A 19,894-nucleotide genomic window follows, 5' to 3' on the forward strand; every position below is an offset into this window, starting at 1 on the left:
TTCTTTCGTGAGTTTGTGTGTGGCACACACAGGGCCCTGAGCTATCGTGGCCCATTCTTCATTACCTGGCTGCATTTCCTTCACCCTGCCCCCCTCCCTCCCTATCCTTGCTCCTTTCCTATTACCATCTCCTTCCCCTCTCTTGGTGTTCTGATTTATGTCCACCTGGCTGTTCACCTGGTTTCCTGTATTGGTTGCAATTTTGTTCTTTTTGCATGTTCTTTCATAATTTTTGGCATTTAGGTCCCCATTTGAGTTTTGATCTCCATTTCAAAATTTCCTGTTTTTAGTGTGAGCCATATGGGGAAGAACCCACTCCATAGAATCTATGGCGTGGATTCCTCTCCCTTCCCCACTGTAGCCCTCTTCCACCCTGCTAGGTCACCAGCACTTATAGCCAGTCCGTGTGGTGGGGCTGTTATGTACCCATATGGCTGAGCCCCCTGACAACACAGGGCTCACACTACACATATCTAAACTGTTCCCTCCCCGTGTATGCCAAGGCATGGTTGCTTGTCTCCTTGGAGCATCGGAACTTCCAGAAATGGCCGCCGTGCCAGGCAGTCCTTGCTGTAGCTGGGTGGTTCCCATGGGGAGAGCCCCTGGTCGGAGTGGGTGGTATGCTTGGATGCTTGGTGCATGAAGCGTATCAACCTGCAAACATCTGGCCTTCTCAAATGGCTGTCTCTTCGAGTGATGAAGAATCCTTGAATGCTGCTTAGTACGACTCAACGACTTTCCCTTCCTTGGCTGCACCATGGAAGGGGGGGCCTGGCTCACCGTCTCGGGAGGGAACCCTTTCCCCATTACCTCATCTGTACTAGGACAGATGGGGACACATTCACTGCCAGAAAACCATTGTTTTTCATGGAAAATATCGAGGTCAAGTTTGGTGAAGTGGAGTCTCTTAGTGAGATGCGGTTGGGCTCACTGTTGATCAAAGCTTCTTCTACCACCCAATCCACAGCTCTTCAGGCCTGTGATCCTCTTGGTAATGTCCCGGTGTCTATCACTCCCCAACATCTCTGAATATGGTCCAGGGAGTAATTTTTCATAGGGTCCTCATCCTGCAAATTGATGAGGATGTCCAGGCTAATCTGGAGCAGCGTGACGTTCATTTTGTTCAATGTGTGCAGAAGGGTCGCAAAGACAACCGCACCGATACTGGCGTCTTCATTCTGGCTTTCAAGAGGGATACCCTCCCAGAGAAGGTCAAGGTTATGTGCAACAGATGTGATGTGAAGCTATACGTCCCTCGACTTATGTGGTGCTTTCGGTGCATGCGTTTTGGACATATGTCTTCCCGCTGTACAGTGGACCCTTTGTGCGGTGACTGTGGCCACCAATGCCACAAGGGAAGCCCCTGCGTTCCGCCACCTGTGTGTGTCAATTGTGCTAACCGCCACTCCCCTCGTTCGCCGGATTGCCCGGCATACGAGAGAGGAAAGAAGATATAAGAATGCAAGTCCCTGGATCACTTGTCTTATGCTGAGGCTCGCCAAAAGTGTGGGAGACACCATCCAGTGTCACTATCTTCAACTTTTGCGTCTGTTACTTCACTTCCCCCTCTTCCCTTGTCCTTCCCCAGCCCCACCCCTCTCTCCCCTCCCCTCCCTTGCAATTCCCATGACCTCCCATCAGGGAGCCACTCCCCCTTCCTGGCCAAAGAAGTGCCCCCCTTCTTGTACATCTGCTGGTGATCAGGCTCCTTCCCGGGACCCCTCTCCCAGGCGTCTCTCAGGCCAGAAGACTCTTACCACCACTTGGTCATGAGGCTCACCATCTGTGCACCCCAAGGTTGCCCACTCTCTTTGGATACCAGATCTTGCAGAAGCCTGTACTTCCCTTGTACCCTGCCCTCTTCCACCTCAGGAAGAGAAGAAGAAGAAACATAAATCCCAAGACAAGGTGCTCCCGGTGCCCCGGGAGGTGTTACCTTCCTCCTTGCAACGTGAGTCTGACATCTTATTTGTAGATATCACCCCATCCTTGTCAGTGACGGCTACTGACTGAGTGACCTGACCTCCTCCTCAGCTTCTACCTCAGACTCTCGCCACACGGTCATCAAGTGGAATTACAACAGATACTATCGTCTCCAGCCAGAAATGCAATGTCTTGTCTCCTCCTAGTATGCATTCTGTCTCGTTCTTCAAGAAACACATTTCCGTCATGACCACTCTCCCAACTTTTCGTGGTTATTGGGCATTCTGTCAGAAGCATGCTGGCCCTGAGGTAGCATCTGATGGGTTCTGCACTTTGGTTCGCTCTGATGTCATTAGTGCCTGAAACCCCATACGTACCAACTTGGAAGTGATAGTGGTTTGAGTGCAAATGACTCTGGCAATAGCCATTTGCAATGTTTACCTCCCTCCAGGTAGACCACTTCCTTACGTTGTACTGTCTACTTTAATCCAGCAACTCCCGCCCCCATTTCTCCTCCTTGTGGACTTCAATGCCCACCATCCACTGTGGGGGAGTGTCACTTCAATGAGTAGGGTATCCTAATTGACCAACTTATCACGGACCTTGATTTGTGTCTCCTCAATGATGGTTCCCCTACCCGTATCAGTGCCACTCATGGCACCTTCTCTGCTATCGATCTCACAATCTCCTCCCCTGCCCTTGTGGCTTTCCTACATTGGTCATCCCATGATGACCTTTGTGACAGTGACCACTTTCTGGTGATTCTATTACTTCCCTGCTGCTGCCCGGCAGACAGGTCCCCACATTGGGCATTCCGCCAGGCCCATTGCCTTTATATACGTCTGCTGTGCACTTTGACTCCTCCCTTTCAAATTCTATTGATGTAGTCGTGCAAGGCATTTCTGCCACTATTCTTCATGTTGCTGGGCCTGATGTTCCCCTATCCACAGATCCCCCTCCTTGTCAGTCGGTGCCGTGGTGGAACAAGGATATTGCAGTCGCTGTCCAGGACTGCTGCAGGTGCTGCAGTGATTTAAGCGACACTCTTTACAGACCAACCTACTCGCTTTTGAGCGTCTCCATGCAAAGGCTCATTGCCTTATTAGGTGGAGTAAAAAGGAATGCTGGGAGCGCTATGTTTCCTCCCTGGGGACGTATGCCTCTTCATCGCAGGTTTGGTCCAAGCTTCGTAGTCTTCTGGGCTGCCAGTGACAGTTAACCATCCAGGGTCTGAACCTCCAAGGTACTCTGTGCACTGATCCATTGGTCCTCGCAGAATACCGTGCGACACACTTTGCAATGGCAATGTCGTCCTCTTCCTACCTTGCTGCCTTTCTCTGGCAGAAATGCAGAGTTGAACAGACCCCCCACCCCGTTTCATCCTGCTCCACATTGAGCCCTATAATGCACACTTCACTGAATGGGAATTTGTTGCAGGCTTTTAGCTCTTCACAAGACACAGCCCCAGACCTGGATTCCATCCACAACCAGATGATCCGGCACTTGGACATTCCCCAGAGGCAACAGCTCATCAGGTTCTTCAACTACATTTGGCTCATGGGTACTTTTCCGTCCCAATGGCGAGACAGTATGGTTATCCCCGTTCTTAAACCCAGAAAAAACCCAACATCTCTCGACACCTACTGCCCAGTTATCCTGATAAATGTACTTTGCAAACTGCTCAAAAGGATGGTCAGCTTCAGATTATGTAGGGTACTCGAATCTCGTGGCCTTTTGTCCCTGTATCAGTGTGGCTTCCGGGCAGTGTGATCTCCAGCTGACCATTTACTCCGATTGGAATCAGCCATCCGACAGGCTTTTACTCACCACCGGAACCTTGTTGCGGTCTTTTTTGACCTAATTAAGGCGTATGACAAGGCTTGGTGCCATCACATTTTAGTTACCCTTCGTGACTGGGGCATCCGTGTTCCCCTTTTGATTTTTATCCGCAAGTTTTTATCTCGCCGGCTTTTCCGGGTTGAAGTTGGCACTTCACTCAGCACCCCTCAGATTCAGGAGCATGGTATCCCACAGGGTTCTGTACTAAGAGTCACACTCTTCCTCAATGCCATCAATGGGCTTGTGACCTTTGTTGGGCCTCTGATTCCCCCAGCATTGTGTGTCGATGATTTTTACATCTGGTGCAGCTCCCATTCGGTAGCGTCTGCTGAGCGCCAGCTCCAAGGTGCCATCTGATGGGCCTCTGTGTGGGCTACTGCCCATGGCTTCCAGTTTTCTCCCTCCAAGACTCGGGTTATGCAATTTTGTCGTTGACCCCGATCCAGAACTTTATTTAGGCAACTAGCTCCTCGATTTTGTAGCACAGTCCCATTTCTTGGGTCTTATGTTTGGTAACAAGCTGACATGGCTGCCCCACGTTCGCCACCTAAAGACTACATGTATGCGGAAGCTTAATGCTCTCCACTGGGGCACACACATGTTGCGGTGCAGACCATTCCACTCTTCTCCATCTTTACCATGCTCTGGCCTTGTCCAGACTAGATTATGGTAGTCAGGTTTATGGCTCAGCAGCTCCTTCCACTTTGAAACTCCTTGACCCTGTCCATCATTGTGGGGTGCATCTGGCTACTGGTGCCTTTCGCCCTAGTTCTGTTGATAGTCTCCTCACAGAAGCGGGGCTTGCCCCTCTACTCATTCGATGGAGCCAACTCCTTGTTTCTTATGCAGTCGCCATTCGCCAATTCCCTGACCATCCTGTGTACCCTGTGCTCTTCGCCAATGAGGGGTGTCTCCCTCCTAACACCCGCCCATGGGTGGGATTGCTGGTTGGCATACATCTCACTTTCCTCTGTCGGGATCTTCATCTCCATTCACTGGACGGCACCCTGTGTCTTTCCTCCCTTATAGATGGGTCCTAGACCACGGATTAGGACAGATCTATTCCAGGGTCCTAAGGTCTGTCGCTCCTATGGTTCACCGGTGTCTCGTATGTGCCATCCTTGCAGAGTTCCAGGATGACACCGTCTTTTACACTGATGGATGTAAGACAATCGATTAGGTGAGATTCGCTTTCACGTTTCCTACTGGTTTTGAACACCATTTATTGCCGGGATCATGTGGTGGGTCCACAGCAGAGCTTCTAGCCATTCACAGGCCCCTCCTTTTTGTTTCTCAGGCCTTCCTCCACAGTGTTTTAATTTGTTCAGACCCTGTGAGCAGCCTGCAGGCTATCAACCGATGCTACTGTCGTCACCCTTTGGTCTCTGCTGTCCATGATCTTCTCTCTGCCCTTGAGCATGCCGCTGTTCAGTCGTCTTCCTCCCAAGTCATGTGGGCATCCCAGGGAATGAACTGTCTGATCGTTTGGCTAGAGAAGCAGATATTTACCCCCATCTCCTTTCATGATTCCGTGCTGCCGATATGCAGATCTACGTCAAATCTCTCTCTGCCCAATAGTGGAATGCCGTCTGGAGCACTACTGCTCATAGTAATAAACTCCGCATGATCGAGGAGTGTACTGCAGTTTGTTGCTCTTCCTTCTGCTCCTCTTGGAAGGAGTCCACTGTTTTTTGCCGTTTACACACTGATCATACCCGGCTCACCCATTGTTTCCTTCTGTGTAACAACCCGCCCCCACAATGTAGTTTTGGAGCCATACTGATGATGTCTCACATATTGGTGGAATATCACCATCTTTTGGCCCTTCGTGATAAGTATAGTCATCTCGATTCCTTAAATGGATTATTAGCAAACGAACCATGGATGGTTGAACTGGTCCTCGGTTTCCTCCGTGAAAGTGGGTTTTATTTTCAGATATAAGGTTCTCCTTTAGTCTTAGAGCAGGAGCAGGTTGGTTGTGGTTGGGACTTCTTTTACAGTCTTCTTGATCTGTGATCCCATGACCGCCCTCCCCCCCCCCCCCCCTTGTTTTTACAATTTTTAGATAGATAGTGCTACATTGTGAAGGGGATACCCAAAATGAAACCCATTAGTCATGCTTTGTGTTGAATTGTACTATATATTAGGAGATTGTCTAACATGAAACAGTACTAAACTTTGGCATTAAACTTCCCAATACAGTCCGGGCAAAATATTGGTGCAAATAAGAACCATTATTGGCTAACATATGTGCAACGGCAGATATATTGCAACTAGCTTTTGTGTATCTATCCTTTTGATTGGAGGTCTTGGGGAACCATGGCTGTTCACTATTGTAAGAAAATGAAACACCTACAGCATATCTGCTTTACACAGACTATCTGTAAGTACGGTGTCAGGTCGCCAACCAGTTTGAATTGGCAGTGGATGGTTGGAGTGCTGACACCACAGTCATAGATAGTCTGTGTAATCCAGTTATGTTGGCCACTGATGCAATGTACATAGGGCACATGTTCAGTGTCAACTGTGACCGGAAGCTACACAATAAATAAGACCATAAGGATGGTGGTAGGTGTTTCATTTTCTCACAATATTGCAACTAGGTCAGTACCTCCAATGATTACTGTATTACAGTGGTCGAATTTGTTCTTTGTAAAGTGTGGCAAAATGTCAGTTAGGACTACTTCAGTACTGTGATTGAATTCACACCACAGAGAGGTAAAGAAGTATTAGTGTATCACACAAACACACTGTTGTTGATATAGGTTTTGGTTGCTTTAAATAAGAGTTGGTACTTCATTTGATCTCCTAATATGTTCTGACCAGACAGAACTGCATCTTAGAATTTTATAAGTTTTCCTCATTAGCATTTCAATACATTATGGTGTACTTTCTGTAAAATTTAAGCACAAGATTATCATGATAGCAGGTTTTAGTCATATTCTCAATGTGTTGTGCCATTCTTAAATTCTTGTTGCTTTTCCATGTGAGAATGCTATGAGATTTTCATTACAGTTCCAGGTAGAGTTGCCAGATTCTGACTTTTTAATGAATTGAACTGTTTTCTCTCCCAGTGTTTTTTCCTCCATTAATTTTTTAACAGGCATGAATAATTCTCCATTTCTGTATTTGAGTCTATTACAAGTTATATTTTATGGAATGAATATAATCTTAAAACTTAAACTCTTGAAAATCACCTTTGTTATAGTTTCTTCAGTTATGAGTTAGCTGTAAATGGTAGCTAAAACACTAGAAAGTCTGACTTAAGTGTACTAGAGACAAGTAAACAAATTCGACTACTGAATTTTAAAATTCAGCCGAGAAGGGAAGACAACTTTTTTGGTATCAAAGTAGAACAACTCCTAAATAGATTGTCAATTCTGTTATAGAAAAAGTAACTGACGACCTTGATTGTTTTTATAGCAGTATGCTTCAGTATTTGCAAAAAGCGAAAAGGTATGATATGACAGATGACAGCCCCTATGCATCCCTTGCAGCATTTTCTCTGTAGGAAGGGATAGAGTTAAAGATTTTGAAAAGGCTGCAGAACTGTTTCACATCAGTAAAGATATTTGCTCAGATGACCTGTGTCGGGAGTTCAGCAGTCAGTGATTTTATCTTAGCAGACTTGTGGACAAAGACGGTGTTTATATTACAGACTGGCATAAATTATTTTCTTCAGTACCTGAGCAAAGTGTGTCGAATGTTTCCAAAGCGATAGAATTTTTGTTCAGTATCCCTGATTCCGATGCCTTTGTGGAGTCGATCATTTTATTCGTGGAGAATAAGTGGTGTTACACAAAAAACAAATTTATTCGAGGCCGAACTCCAGGTGACACTGAACTACGAAAGCATGCTCTGTTCAAAAAATGTTTAAATTTGTAAAGAGTGATATTCAGTTATTAAAAAGTGCCGGATGTTCAGAGAAATACAATTAGAATCCATGTGAATCTGATTGATTAGCCTCTGAAAATGATAAATTTTTACTTTTGTGTTCTTTAGAGCATTATTAATATTTTGAGCACTCTATTAAATATATAGAAGGGCTATATAACAGGGTTGCCACAGGTTTTGTAAATCGGGGAATTTCAGGAAATTTCAAACACTTTAGGGAAGTCAGGGATATTTGAAAAAAGAAAAAACTGGAAGAATCTCATTTCTGTCTCAGTAGATGAAATGATTTGTTTACTGAGATGTGCAGCTGAGTACGTTCGCCGTTTCCCTACTCCCTCATTACTACTGCTTGACCCCTTCCTGTCACTCCCCTCAGCTTGCAGTCAGTGCTGCCACCACTTCTTGCCACTAGCCCAGCAGCTGCCAATGAGTGGCAGGGAGCTTTGAGGAGTGCTTTCTTTAGATCTTATTCTCAGAGACTGTAGATGCAGCGGCCAGAGATGGCGGTCGTATGCACACGAGTTGTGTCTGAGTGATTGTGTGTATGTGTGTGTGCTCTTGTTTTCTGTGGCTGAAAATTTAGTTGTGAGAGTGTGAGTGTCTTTTCTACATGCCTGTCATGCAGCTCAGCAAACATCTTTACAGTGCATTGCTACCATCCTCATTATTATCGATTCCCAGAGTATTTGAACAAGTTATCGATTGCACGGATTGATCACCGTTGTCTCATTTCATCAACACGCTGTCTGTGGCTCACGAATAGCTGGCAGCACGAGTGGATTTCCGCAACGGGCCAAAACTGCGGGCCGTTTTTGCTGGTATCTGTAATGGACTGGGCCTGCTAACCTGAAGCCTTTCTTTTCCCACTGATGTGCAGGCTCTGCCTGTCGGATCTAGTCTCACTGCTCTGCCCGCAGGCCAGGCCTGTTTTTGTGTGGCGGAATGCAGTGAATTTTCACGATTTATCCATGAACCTGGGACTGTGGTACTCCTCAGCAGGCCAGAAGCCACGGGCGATGGATTTCAGGGATTGCAACACTCTCGACGCAATTACATTGTACATTGTGGCATTTTATAGACATTTTATTTGTTCTAGTACATTTTGGCACTTCAAAAGTAGTTTAATAGATACAACACAGTGGGTAATAACCAGCAATAACGAGCATAGTAGAACCGACATTTTATTGGTAGTCACCTACCGTGTTAGTTTACACAATTCTTTCCCACCTTACACACCTCTTTCGAGAGGACTACTTTTTTCTGAGGTTATTTCTTAAATCAGTAAAGGTATTTTAAATCTGTCTTGCGACTCCAAGGAAACACATATTTTTGTTTAGTTTTATTGAAATAAAATGCATTAAGTGGTCTTAATGAAACACATATACAATTTGGATTGCTTTCTCCGTCTAAAAACAGTTCATTACGAAAGATGTTGATGTTAGTACTTAAGATGTTTGCTCACATCAGGAAACGCCATCTGCTTGCCAGTTGTTGTTGTTGTTTTTTTTTATCTCCCTGTTTGAACTATTGTTTCTTGTGCCATAGATGCAAAGACAGATTATCAGCTGACATCTTAACTTACCCTTGAGATCTCAAAATTTGTCAGGGAAAAAATGGTGAAACTTGTATGGAAATCAGAGAAATATCAGGGAATTGAAAATGTATTTCAAATTGAAAACTAATTGAAGATGCAGCAAAAGATTTAATGATATTGTGAATATCGCTGTTTTATCTGTGGAATGCCAACATAAACATTTACAATGTACCTCTAACCTCTTCTTTACATCTGACATTTCTCCAGGTAATTTTTTTCCATTAAATACATACATCATTTACTTCCCCATTCTGTTGGACCCACACACGTGAGGAACAGATTGAAATCCCTGACCAGTTATCTAGATTGAAGATTACCTAGGTTTACCCAAACTGATAATGGTTTCTTTGAAAAGGAGAAGATTGGTTTCCTTCGCCACTCTTAATTCATCCAAGTTTTGAATTTTCCTCTAATGGCCTTATTCTTGATGAGATGTTAAATCCTAATCTTCCATTTCCTTCCACCAACCCTGCCTTCCTCATGATGACAGAGTTTCTCCAAATCTCTGAAAACCGGATATTCAGCTGTGCTTTATAATATGAGTTACGGTGGTATATGCTCCTTGTATTCCTCAGATATAGATAATATGAGTTAAATAAGTATCCATATTATTTGATATATATATATATATATATATATATATATATATATATATATATATATAAAAAGAAAGATGATGGGACTTACCAAACAAAAGCGCTGGCAGGTCGATAGACACACAAAAAAACACAAATATACACACAAAATTCTAGCTTTCGCAACCAACGGTTGCTTCGTCAGGAAAGAGGGAAGGAGAGGGAAAGATGAAAGGATGTGGGTTTTAAGGGAGAGGGTAAGGAGTCATTCCAATCCCGGGAGCGGAAAGACTTACCTTAGGGGGAAAAAAGGACAGGTATACACTCGCACACACACACATATCCATCCACACATACAGACACAAGCAGACATATTTAAAGACAAAGAGTTTGGGCAGAGATGTCAGTCGAGGTGGAAGAGTAGAGGCAAAGAAGTTGTTGAGAGACAGGTGAGGTATGAGTGGCGGCAACTTGAAATTAGCGGAGATTGAGGCCTGGCGGATAACGAGAAGAGAGGATATACTGAAGGGCAAGTTCCCATCTCCGGAGTTCGGATAGGTTGGTGTTGGTGGGAAGTATCCAGATAACCCGGACGGTGTAACACTGTGCCAAGATGTGCTGGCTGTGCACCAAGGCATGTTTAGCCACAGGGTGATCCTCATTACCAACAAACACTGTCTGCCTGTGTCCATTCATGCGAATGGACAGTTTGTTGCTGGTCATTCCCACATAGAATGCATCACAGTGTAGGCAGGTCAGTTGGTAAATCACGTGGGTGCTTTCACACGTGGCTCTGCCTTTGATCGTGTACACCTTCCGGGTTACAGGACTGGAGTAGGTGGTGGTGGGAGGGTGCATGGGACAGGTTTTGCACCGGGGGCGGTTCTCCCACCACCACCTACTCCAGTCCTGTAACCCGGAAGGTGTACACGATCAAAGGCAGAGCCACGTGTGAAAGCACCCACGTGATTTACCAACTGACCTGCCTACACTGTGATGCATTCTATGTGGGAATGACCAGCAACAAACTGTCCATTCGCATGAATGGACACAGGCAGACAGTGTTTGTTGGTAATGAGGATCACCCTGTGGCTAAACATGCCTTGGTGCACAGCCAGCACATCTTGGCACAGTGTTACACCGTCCGGGTTATCTGGATACTTCCCACCAACACCAACCTATCCGAACTCCGGAGATGGGAACTTGCCCTTCAGTATATCCTCTCTTCTCGTTATCCGCCAGGCCTCAATCTCCGCTAATTTCAAGTTGCCGCCACTCATACCTCACCTGTCTCTCAACAACTTCTTTGCCTCTACTCTTCCACCTCGACTGACATCTCTGCCCAAACTCTTTGTCTTTAAATATGTCTGCTTGTGTCTGTATGTGTGGATGGATATGTGTGTGTGTGCGAGTGTATACCTGTCCTTTTTTCCCCCTAAGGTAAGTCTTTCCGCTCCCGGGATTGGAATGACTCCTTACCCTCTCCCTTAAAACCCACATCCTTTCATCTTTCCCTCTCCTTCCCTCTTTCCTGACGAAGCAACCGTTGGTTGCGAAAGCTAGAATTTTGTGTGTATATTTGTGTTTTTTTGTGTGTCTATCGACCTGCCAGCGCTTTTGTTTGGTAAGTCCCATCATCTTTCTTTTTAGATATATTTTTTCCACGTGGAATGTTTCCCTCTGTTATATATATATATATATATATATATATATATATATATATATATATATATATATATATATATATATATGCTTGTGTCTGTGTATGTGCGGATGAATATGTGTGTGTGTGCGAGTGTATACCTGTCCTTTTTTCCCCCTAAGGTAAGTCTTTCCGCTCCCGGGATTGGAATGACTCCTTACCCTCTCCCTTAAAACCCACATCCTTTCGTCTTTCCCTCTCCTTCCCTCTTTCCTGATGAGGCAACAGTTTGTTGCGAAAGCTTGAATTTTGTGTGTATGTTTGTGTTTGTTTGTGTGTCTATCGACCTGCCAGCACTTTCGTTCGGTAAGTCACATCATCTGTATTTTTCCCACGTGGAATGTTTCCCTATATATATATGTATGTCTGCTTATGTCTGTATATGTGTGGATGGATATGTGTGTGTGTGTGTGCGAGTGTGTACCCGTCCTTTTTTCCCCCTACGGTAAGTCTTTCCGCTCCCGGGATTGGAATGACTCCTTACCCTCTCCCTTAAAACCCACATCCTTTCGTCTTTCCCTCTCCTTCCCTCTTTCCTGATGAGGCAACAGTTTGTTGCAAAAGCTTGAATTTTGTGTGTATGTTTGTGTTTGTTTGTGTGTCTATCAACCTGCCAGCACTTTCGTTCGGTAAGTCACATCATCTGTATTTTTCCCACGTGGAATGTTTCCCTATATATATATATGTATGTCTGCTTGTGTCTGTATATGTGTGGATGGATATGTGTGTGTGTGCGAGTGTGTACCCGTCCTTTTTTCCCCCTAAGGTAAGTCTTTCCGCTCCCGGGATTGGAATGACTCCTTACCCTCTCCCTTAAAACCCACATCCTTTCGTCTTTCCCTCTCCTTCCCTCTTTCCTGATGAGGCAACAGTTTGTTGCGAAAGCTGGAATTTTGTGTGTATGTTTGTGTTTGTTTGTGTGTCTGTCGACCTGCCAGGACTTTCATTTGGTAAGTCACATCATCTTAAGATGATGAGACTTACCAAACAAAAGCGCTGGCAGGTCGATAGACACACAAACATACACACAAAATTCTAGCTTTCGCAACAAACGGTTGCTTCGTCAGGAAAGAGGGAAGGAGAGGGAAAGATGAAAGGAGGTGGGTTTTAAGGGAGAGGGTAAGGAGTCATTCCAATCCCAGGAGCGGAAAGACTTACCTTAGGGGGAAAAAAGGACGGGTATACACTCGCACACACACACACATATCCATCCACATATACACAGACACAAGCAGACATTTGTAAAGGCAAAGAGTTTCCCTCTATATATATATATATATATATATATATATATATATATATATATATATATATATATATATATATATATATATATATGGTCTCTAAATATGTCTGCTTGTGTCTGTATATGTGTGGATGGATATGTGTGTGTGTGCGAGTGTATACCCGTCCTTTTTTCTCCCTAAGGTAAGTCTTTCCACTCCCGGGATTGGAATGACTCCTTACCCTCTCCCTTAAAACCCACATCCTTTCGTCTTTCCCTCTCCTTCCCTCTTTCCTGATGAGGCAACAGTTTGTTGCGAAAGCTTGAATTTTGTGTGTATGTTTGTGTTTGTTTGTGTGTCTGTCGACCTGCCAGCACTTTCATTTGGTAAATCACATCATCTTTGTTTTTAGATATATTTTTCCTACGTGGAATGTTTCCCTCTATTATAACCATATCATTAATTTGAACCCAACAATTACGTTTGTTATTGTCGCTGTTGCATTTCGAAATCTTTCCTGTCGTCTTATTTTCTCTTTATTTTCTCTTTCTGTTTTTACCAGTAGTCTCACTTTGTATTCACCTTCCCCTTTTTACCGTAATACAATTTTATCCCGCCTATATATACTCAATAATACGTAACCCACTTCCAAACCATAACCAAAAAAATTTTTATTTTCCGCTTTCAACACTACCGCTGCTATAAAATCCACCGTTTCTAGTTCAATAACAGCTGCTTTCACGTATTAAACAACCATTTCGACTAGTTCTAATAACTTTCATTTTATTTCCACTTCCGTTTTTCGCACATCACTGATCATTTTTAGCCGCTTCCCACAGGTTTTTACGTCATTATTACAATTGTTAGCCCCATTTTCATAATCTTTCACCACAACACCACTCCTTTAATACATTTACAGGTTTTTTCGAAATTTTCCCGAATTTCTCCGTCCTTTAACGTGTTTTAGCGGCAACACAACCACCTAACCTTCATGCACATCGCTGTCTACCAACCCAAGTTCACCACAGGATCAACTTAACCAACACTTTTTCGCCTTTTTTCATACCAGATCTCCAGTTACTTTCTAGTTCACCCTTATCTCTCCCCATATATTTTTATCTTTCATTTTCATTTCAACCTCATGTTACACTTTCCACCTTCTAATACCATGTCACCCTCACAACACCCCCACAACCACCCCATTAAGTTTTATTTACATTCCCTCCGCAAACATGCCTTCACCCTAGCCAGATTACGCTCGCATATTTTATTTTTTCAGGCTTGTCTGACATTTGGCATAACCCCCAAAGGCCTCACACTTAAAGTTCCCATCTCTGGCTGCAACCCTTTACAAGGTCTCTAAATATGTCTGCTTGTGTCTGTATATGTGTGGATGGATATGTGTGTGTGTGTGCGAGTGTATACCCGTCCTTTTTTTCCCCCTAAGGTAAGTCTTTCCACTCCCGGGATTGGAATGACTCCTTACCCTCTCCCTTAAAACCCACATCCTTTCGTCTTTCCCTCTCCTTCCCTCTTTCCTGATGAGGCAACAGTTTGTTGCGAAAGCTTGAATTCTGTGTGTATGTTTGTGTTTGTGTGTCTGTCGACCTGCCAGCACTTTCATTTGGTAAGTCACATCATCTTTGTTTTTAGATATATTTTTCCTACGTGGAATGTTTCCCTCTATATATAAAGAGGAACTTCGACACCTACTGTTATGCAGAAATTGTGTTGCAGCTTACCATGTCTAATAATTGAATCATTTTGCTACATTACCAATTTTTAAATAATTTAATAGTCATATTTTTATTAGTTCTTTGTAATGAAATAATCCACTTATGAAACACAGGGAACTGCTTGCTGATTTGTCAACCCCTGACATTGAGGGTATTTATGAAACACAAGTTCCACTTGAGTTTCGGGCACTTGTACGCCTAGGATGTGTGTGCTCTGTAGAACGAAATGAAGCACGCCGTCTTGCTGTGCAGGGAGATGCTTCAGATACTTTTTCTTTGACACAGCTGCAGTTTCGAACTCTTGCACATCAACCGTATTTGGAAGGCTCAAGTAAGTCATTCACAAAGTATTACATATTCTAATTCTGCATTTTTTTTAAAAGTAAAATTGAAATTTTATTTACATTGAATATGTTATTTGTGCAATTTGTCTTAAAGTTATGATCCATTTTACTGAAGACACTCAATAATATTATTAATCAAAATATCCACGGGTGTACTGCCGGTCTACAGTGTCCAACGGGCACAATATTTCGGCGATCATACATGTTGCCATCATCAGGTGAACTGACGGACTGAGCTCCTGTGAACGTGCCAGCACGGAGATCCGTACACTATGGCTGCTCAGGGGGAACTGGGTTCGGTCGCGGCTGCGGCCGATTTAAATACCCTCCGCCCGCGGCGCGCTCACTCCGCCGTCCGAGCCCCGCGCCACGGTCGCGTGGTGGAACAGATTGCGACGGCGTCTGAGATGACGTCGGTGTGATGGCTCTGTCCGCCGTGGTCGTCACAACTATATATTTGCTCGATTTACTCTTGATTAATCAAGAGTAAATCTTACCATGATTTTTAAGATAGATAAAAAAAATCCTCTCCTGGTAAATAATACACTTAAGACTGGAAAGTTTCCTGAGATCATTATCCCAGTTTATAAGAAAGGGGATTAAAAAAGAACTGAAAGTTACCGTCCAATATTCCTCGTACCCATAATAGCAAGGTAAGAGAACATATCAACAAAAGTGATCAATTGTTGAAAATATAGTTGGAGGGATAAAAAAAATATAATCAACAAGTGGTGACAGTAGAAAACACATAGAAAAGTTATGGAAACGTGCAAGCTTTCAGAGCCAATGGCCCCTTCTTCTATTAGAAGAAAGATGAAGGAAAAGAACTGGTGAGGCTTAGTTAATGGGAAAAGTTATGGAAAGTTGTCCAAAACCCCGGATCACGGGAGACTTACTGGACGGGATGAGAAGGAAGGACTGATTGTTGGGGGCTGCTAGCAGCTGACAATTGCTGATCAGTACTTACCTTTAGGAGATGAAATGTTACTATTGTCATTGAACACACATTTCCATTGCTTTTGGAACTATTAGCTCCTTTCTTAGAGAGAAGAGGAGGATAGGATGAGGCAGGTTAAAAAGGAATGGCAAGTCACTCGGACCCCAGGATAGAGGGATCCACAAATTTCATTTGCATTTGTAAGTGTTAAAATTTCTCCATTGTGTTTGATTGTAATAACTGCATCATATGCAAAAAGAACTGTTTCCAATTCTTTGGTATATGATGGCAGATCATTGATGTATATTATAAGAGCAAGAGCGAATTCACTATCAATCCCTGTGGTTCACCTGCAGGACTATTCTCAATCCTGAAGATGCTGTTTTGTCATATATAGTCCATAGATTTCCTGATTCTACAGTGCATCCTTTTAGTTTGATACGATGAAAACCAGTTACTAGCAGTATCTCTGATATCTTTAATCTATGAGATTCTCTGGGAGAATAATGTGAACTGTCCAATAAAATGCTTTAAAAATCGCAGTGATGGTATTTTGTCACTTATGTTTTGTAACCTATCTACCATATGCTGTGACCCCACACACCTGCTGTTGGAGTGGATTTATGTTTGCACCCAAAATCCAACAAAGTAGCCAATTTGTTGTGTGGAATCATCACACTCCCAGCAGCTGTAGCCCCTTTACAACACAGGGATTGCAATGCTGGTGCCTGAGCCGTGAACTCTCCATGCCCATCAAGTAGTAAAAGCCTGGGGCACCAGGATTCCAGACAGTTGCTACTATGCAAGGTAACCTTTTCCAGAGCAGTATGACATGCATGGGGAGAGTCTCCAATCAGGACACCTGGCATCAGTGCTGGCAATTTGCAATGAAACGCAGCAAACGTACCTGCACTGGCGGCCATGCCAATGCAGTCATCTCACCAGATAGGAAACAAGATTTTAGTACAGAGACGTACATCATCATAGCATTTCCATCTTTGGCCACACCACAGGATGAGAGTCCGGCAAGAATAAATGGAGGTAGACAGTTCACCCAGTTCTTGATGTGCCCCACAATCGATTGTGAATCTTTTACAACAACAAGAACCTTTGTTTTTAGTTGATGACATTGAGGATAAGGTTGGAGAAGTTGCTGATAAGGTTGGAGAAGTTGCTGCAATAGAGAAAATAGAAGTGGAATGCTGTTGATCAAAACTATAAGTGTTAACTAATCACAAGCACTTCAGACTTTTGACAAGCTTAGAGATATACCAGTTACTGTCTCCCCTCATAGCTGAATTGACATGATTCAGGCTCCCATCTTCCATTGGGATCTAATGCTATAAAGAGCGAAGAAAAACACACAAAGAAAGAACAGTGCAGAGCATATTTCGTTTGTCACATTCAGAGTGGACCTAAGGATAATAGGATAAACACTGGAGCTTTTATTCTAATCTTTGATGGAAATGCTTTACCTGAGAAAGTTTAGGTCTTGGTGTACAGGTGTCGTGCAAAACTCTTCTTTCCTCACCAATGAGATACTTTAGCACATGTCCTCTCGCTGTACTAGTGAACCTACCTGTGGATCATGTGTAAGGACAACTCATGAGAGCATACCTGACAAGACAACCCCTAGACGTCTAAACCACCCTAAATGCCAACCTCCTTATTCACTGACATACCCAGTTTTCAAGAAAGAAAATAAAATCCAGAATATAAAACCCTGGACTGCATGTCAAATCGAAGTACTAATATAAGTTTGAACAATACTCATTTGACATAACATCATAATTTGCAAACATTGTGACTAAACCACACTTAGCACGATGGTGGGGTGGTCTCAAACACCTACTCAAATCCTTAGGCATATTTCAAAAAATGTTTTTCAGTTGAGAGAGAGGACATCAACTCTCTCAACCACAAAAGTCACAGCACCAGTGGTAACCACCCCACCAGCACAGGTGTAGACACCTTGTTCTCCCTAGTAATCACCAGGGAAAATTACACCTGCCAAGATGCTCCCCCTTCAGGGGAAGTGTAGTATAATTCTAATAGAAACAAAAACCTGTCCGGAACAGAAAAGAAAACTCAAAAGTGAAACTAAGTTTTGCTGTTCCCGTCGATTCGACCCACCTTCCATCCATCCTCTCCCCCAACCCCGAGGTCAAGCATCTTAATGCCGATGTAGACGCACACATTCGTGTGAAGCATAAATCAACAGCAAATTAATTTGTTTTCCATTGCTGTTTTTTTTCAGATCCCAATCTTATATCCTCCTACGGAATTGTAATGGCTGTCATCATTGTGTGATCAGATTCCATCAACTTATGGCTACTTACTCTTCAGTTGATGTGGCAATTCAGGAGACATGGTTCTCAGAAACCCAACTCCCTAATGTTAAAAATTACAAATTGTGTTGTCAAAATCTCATTAATACCAATCTGGTGGAAGCATCATGTTCATATGTTCTGACACTTTCACTTAGCAGGTGCCTCTAAATGCTGCCTTACAAGCTGTGTCAGTCTATTTCCTCCTATCAGGTAGGGCACTATCTACCCACAGAAAGACACATACCACATCACAGGCTGGTAGAGCTAATGGAACAGTTACCTCCATTCCCCCTTCTACTGATGCACAATCCTCTATAGGGCAGTTAAAACACATCTAGCAATAGCCAAGCAACAGCAGGTAATTTTAGCATGAGAAGTATACCTGCTTAACAGTGGAGATGCAACACATTTCAGTGTGAACTATGGAACATACTCAGCCATAGACTTCACAGTCTGTAACCCAAGCATCTCACCCTTGATCCAGTGCATCTCACCCTTGATCCAGTAGAACACCCATGTAGAGATGGGCAAAGTCGTTCATCCTTGGGAACTAGTTCACTGCTGATCGTTCTTTTTTGGGAACCATTCATGTTTACTCGTTCACCATTCATTTGTGCGTGGTATATGCTTCTTATGAAAAACTGAAAACTAGTAGTGTAGGTGACTGAAGGATGGAGGGCACCAAGAGGGGTCACTTGCCTCCCTCCTGCAGTGTAGAGTTTTTATTCATTACAGAATTCTTACACACTTTAAGAAGTAATTTCTGTGATTCTGCAGAACCTCTTGTTTAGCCAACTGTAGCGTTGTGTGGCTGATCGCAGGGGAATAATATAGGGTGGTGCACGGAAAACCGGCCCCAAGTACAGACTGCTCGCCAATTACGGACGATGTGTTGCCCGTTACGAGCAGATACAACAAACAGACTAACATGTAATAATTAGGCTGTGAAGAAATAACAAGCTAATGCAAGCAACAATTGCGAAACAATCGATGACAATGTGTAGAGAGCTGGAGAAAAGAACACGAAAATCTCACGAGACGTGCATGGGCTATAGCTCATGTAGTCTTGTAAACCTGTTGGCGGCTGTTTCCCAACTTAATAGACCACAAGGGTCTTGTATAAAATTCTTCGTTTCGACTTCCAGTACATAGCTATGCCACGTTGTAAACAATAATCGTTTACACCCTATATATACTTCACGTTTCCTCTGAGTTCGTAGGCGAAGTAGAGACTTTATGGAAGCATAAAATAACATGTGGTTTTCTCATCATACTTGCGTCACATGCTTAGAAATTAGGTTTTTATGTTGCACTATTAAAGTTAATGCAGCAATAATAATAATAATTAAGTTTGCAGTAATAATTTTTTTTGATTTGAAAGCTCCTTCTGAACAAATGTTTTTGAGATAATAAGTAAATACGATTTTATGGCAATCTGTGTCTTTTCAAATGGAGAGGCACCGCTTTTCCTACTGAGCCAAAATGCAACACCCCCCCCAAGAAGCCAAACTAGCAGGTTATGCAAATTGCAAACAACCAAACTTAAAAATAATTAGAGCCTTCCTAAATGTAATGTTTTGTATACAAAAGATACATGAAAATCGTTTTATGTGAATTTTCTTACACTAAAAATTAAGCAAATTATTGAAAGTTAGTTGCTAAATCAAGTCGATGAAACCAAAAAATATATGAATAACAAAAAAAACTTGCCTTGTTATAAGTATGTCTTCTGCTGTTCATCGATATAATGAAGTGAGCTGATATGCCCTTTTGTTACCTGAAAAGACGTACCTA

At 43.2% G+C, this 19,894-nt stretch overlaps 1 protein-coding gene across 1 annotated transcript in view; it reads left to right on the forward strand.

The window, feature by feature from the left end:
• The window catches only part of LOC126259790 (DNA polymerase epsilon catalytic subunit 1), a 331,065-nt gene that overhangs the window by 167,188 nt on the left and 143,983 nt on the right, over positions 1 to 19,894 (forward strand). Inside the window, exon 22 of the mRNA XM_049956798.1 lies at positions 14,603 to 14,820. Coding sequence (XP_049812755.1) covers positions 14,603 to 14,820 — 218 coding nt within the window. The remainder of the gene's footprint in view (positions 1 to 14,602; positions 14,821 to 19,894) is intronic.

Source organism: Schistocerca nitens, chromosome 5 (genome assembly GCF_023898315.1).
Source record: "Schistocerca nitens isolate TAMUIC-IGC-003100 chromosome 5, iqSchNite1.1, whole genome shotgun sequence".
Lineage (NCBI taxonomy): Eukaryota > Metazoa > Arthropoda > Insecta > Orthoptera > Acrididae > Schistocerca > Schistocerca nitens.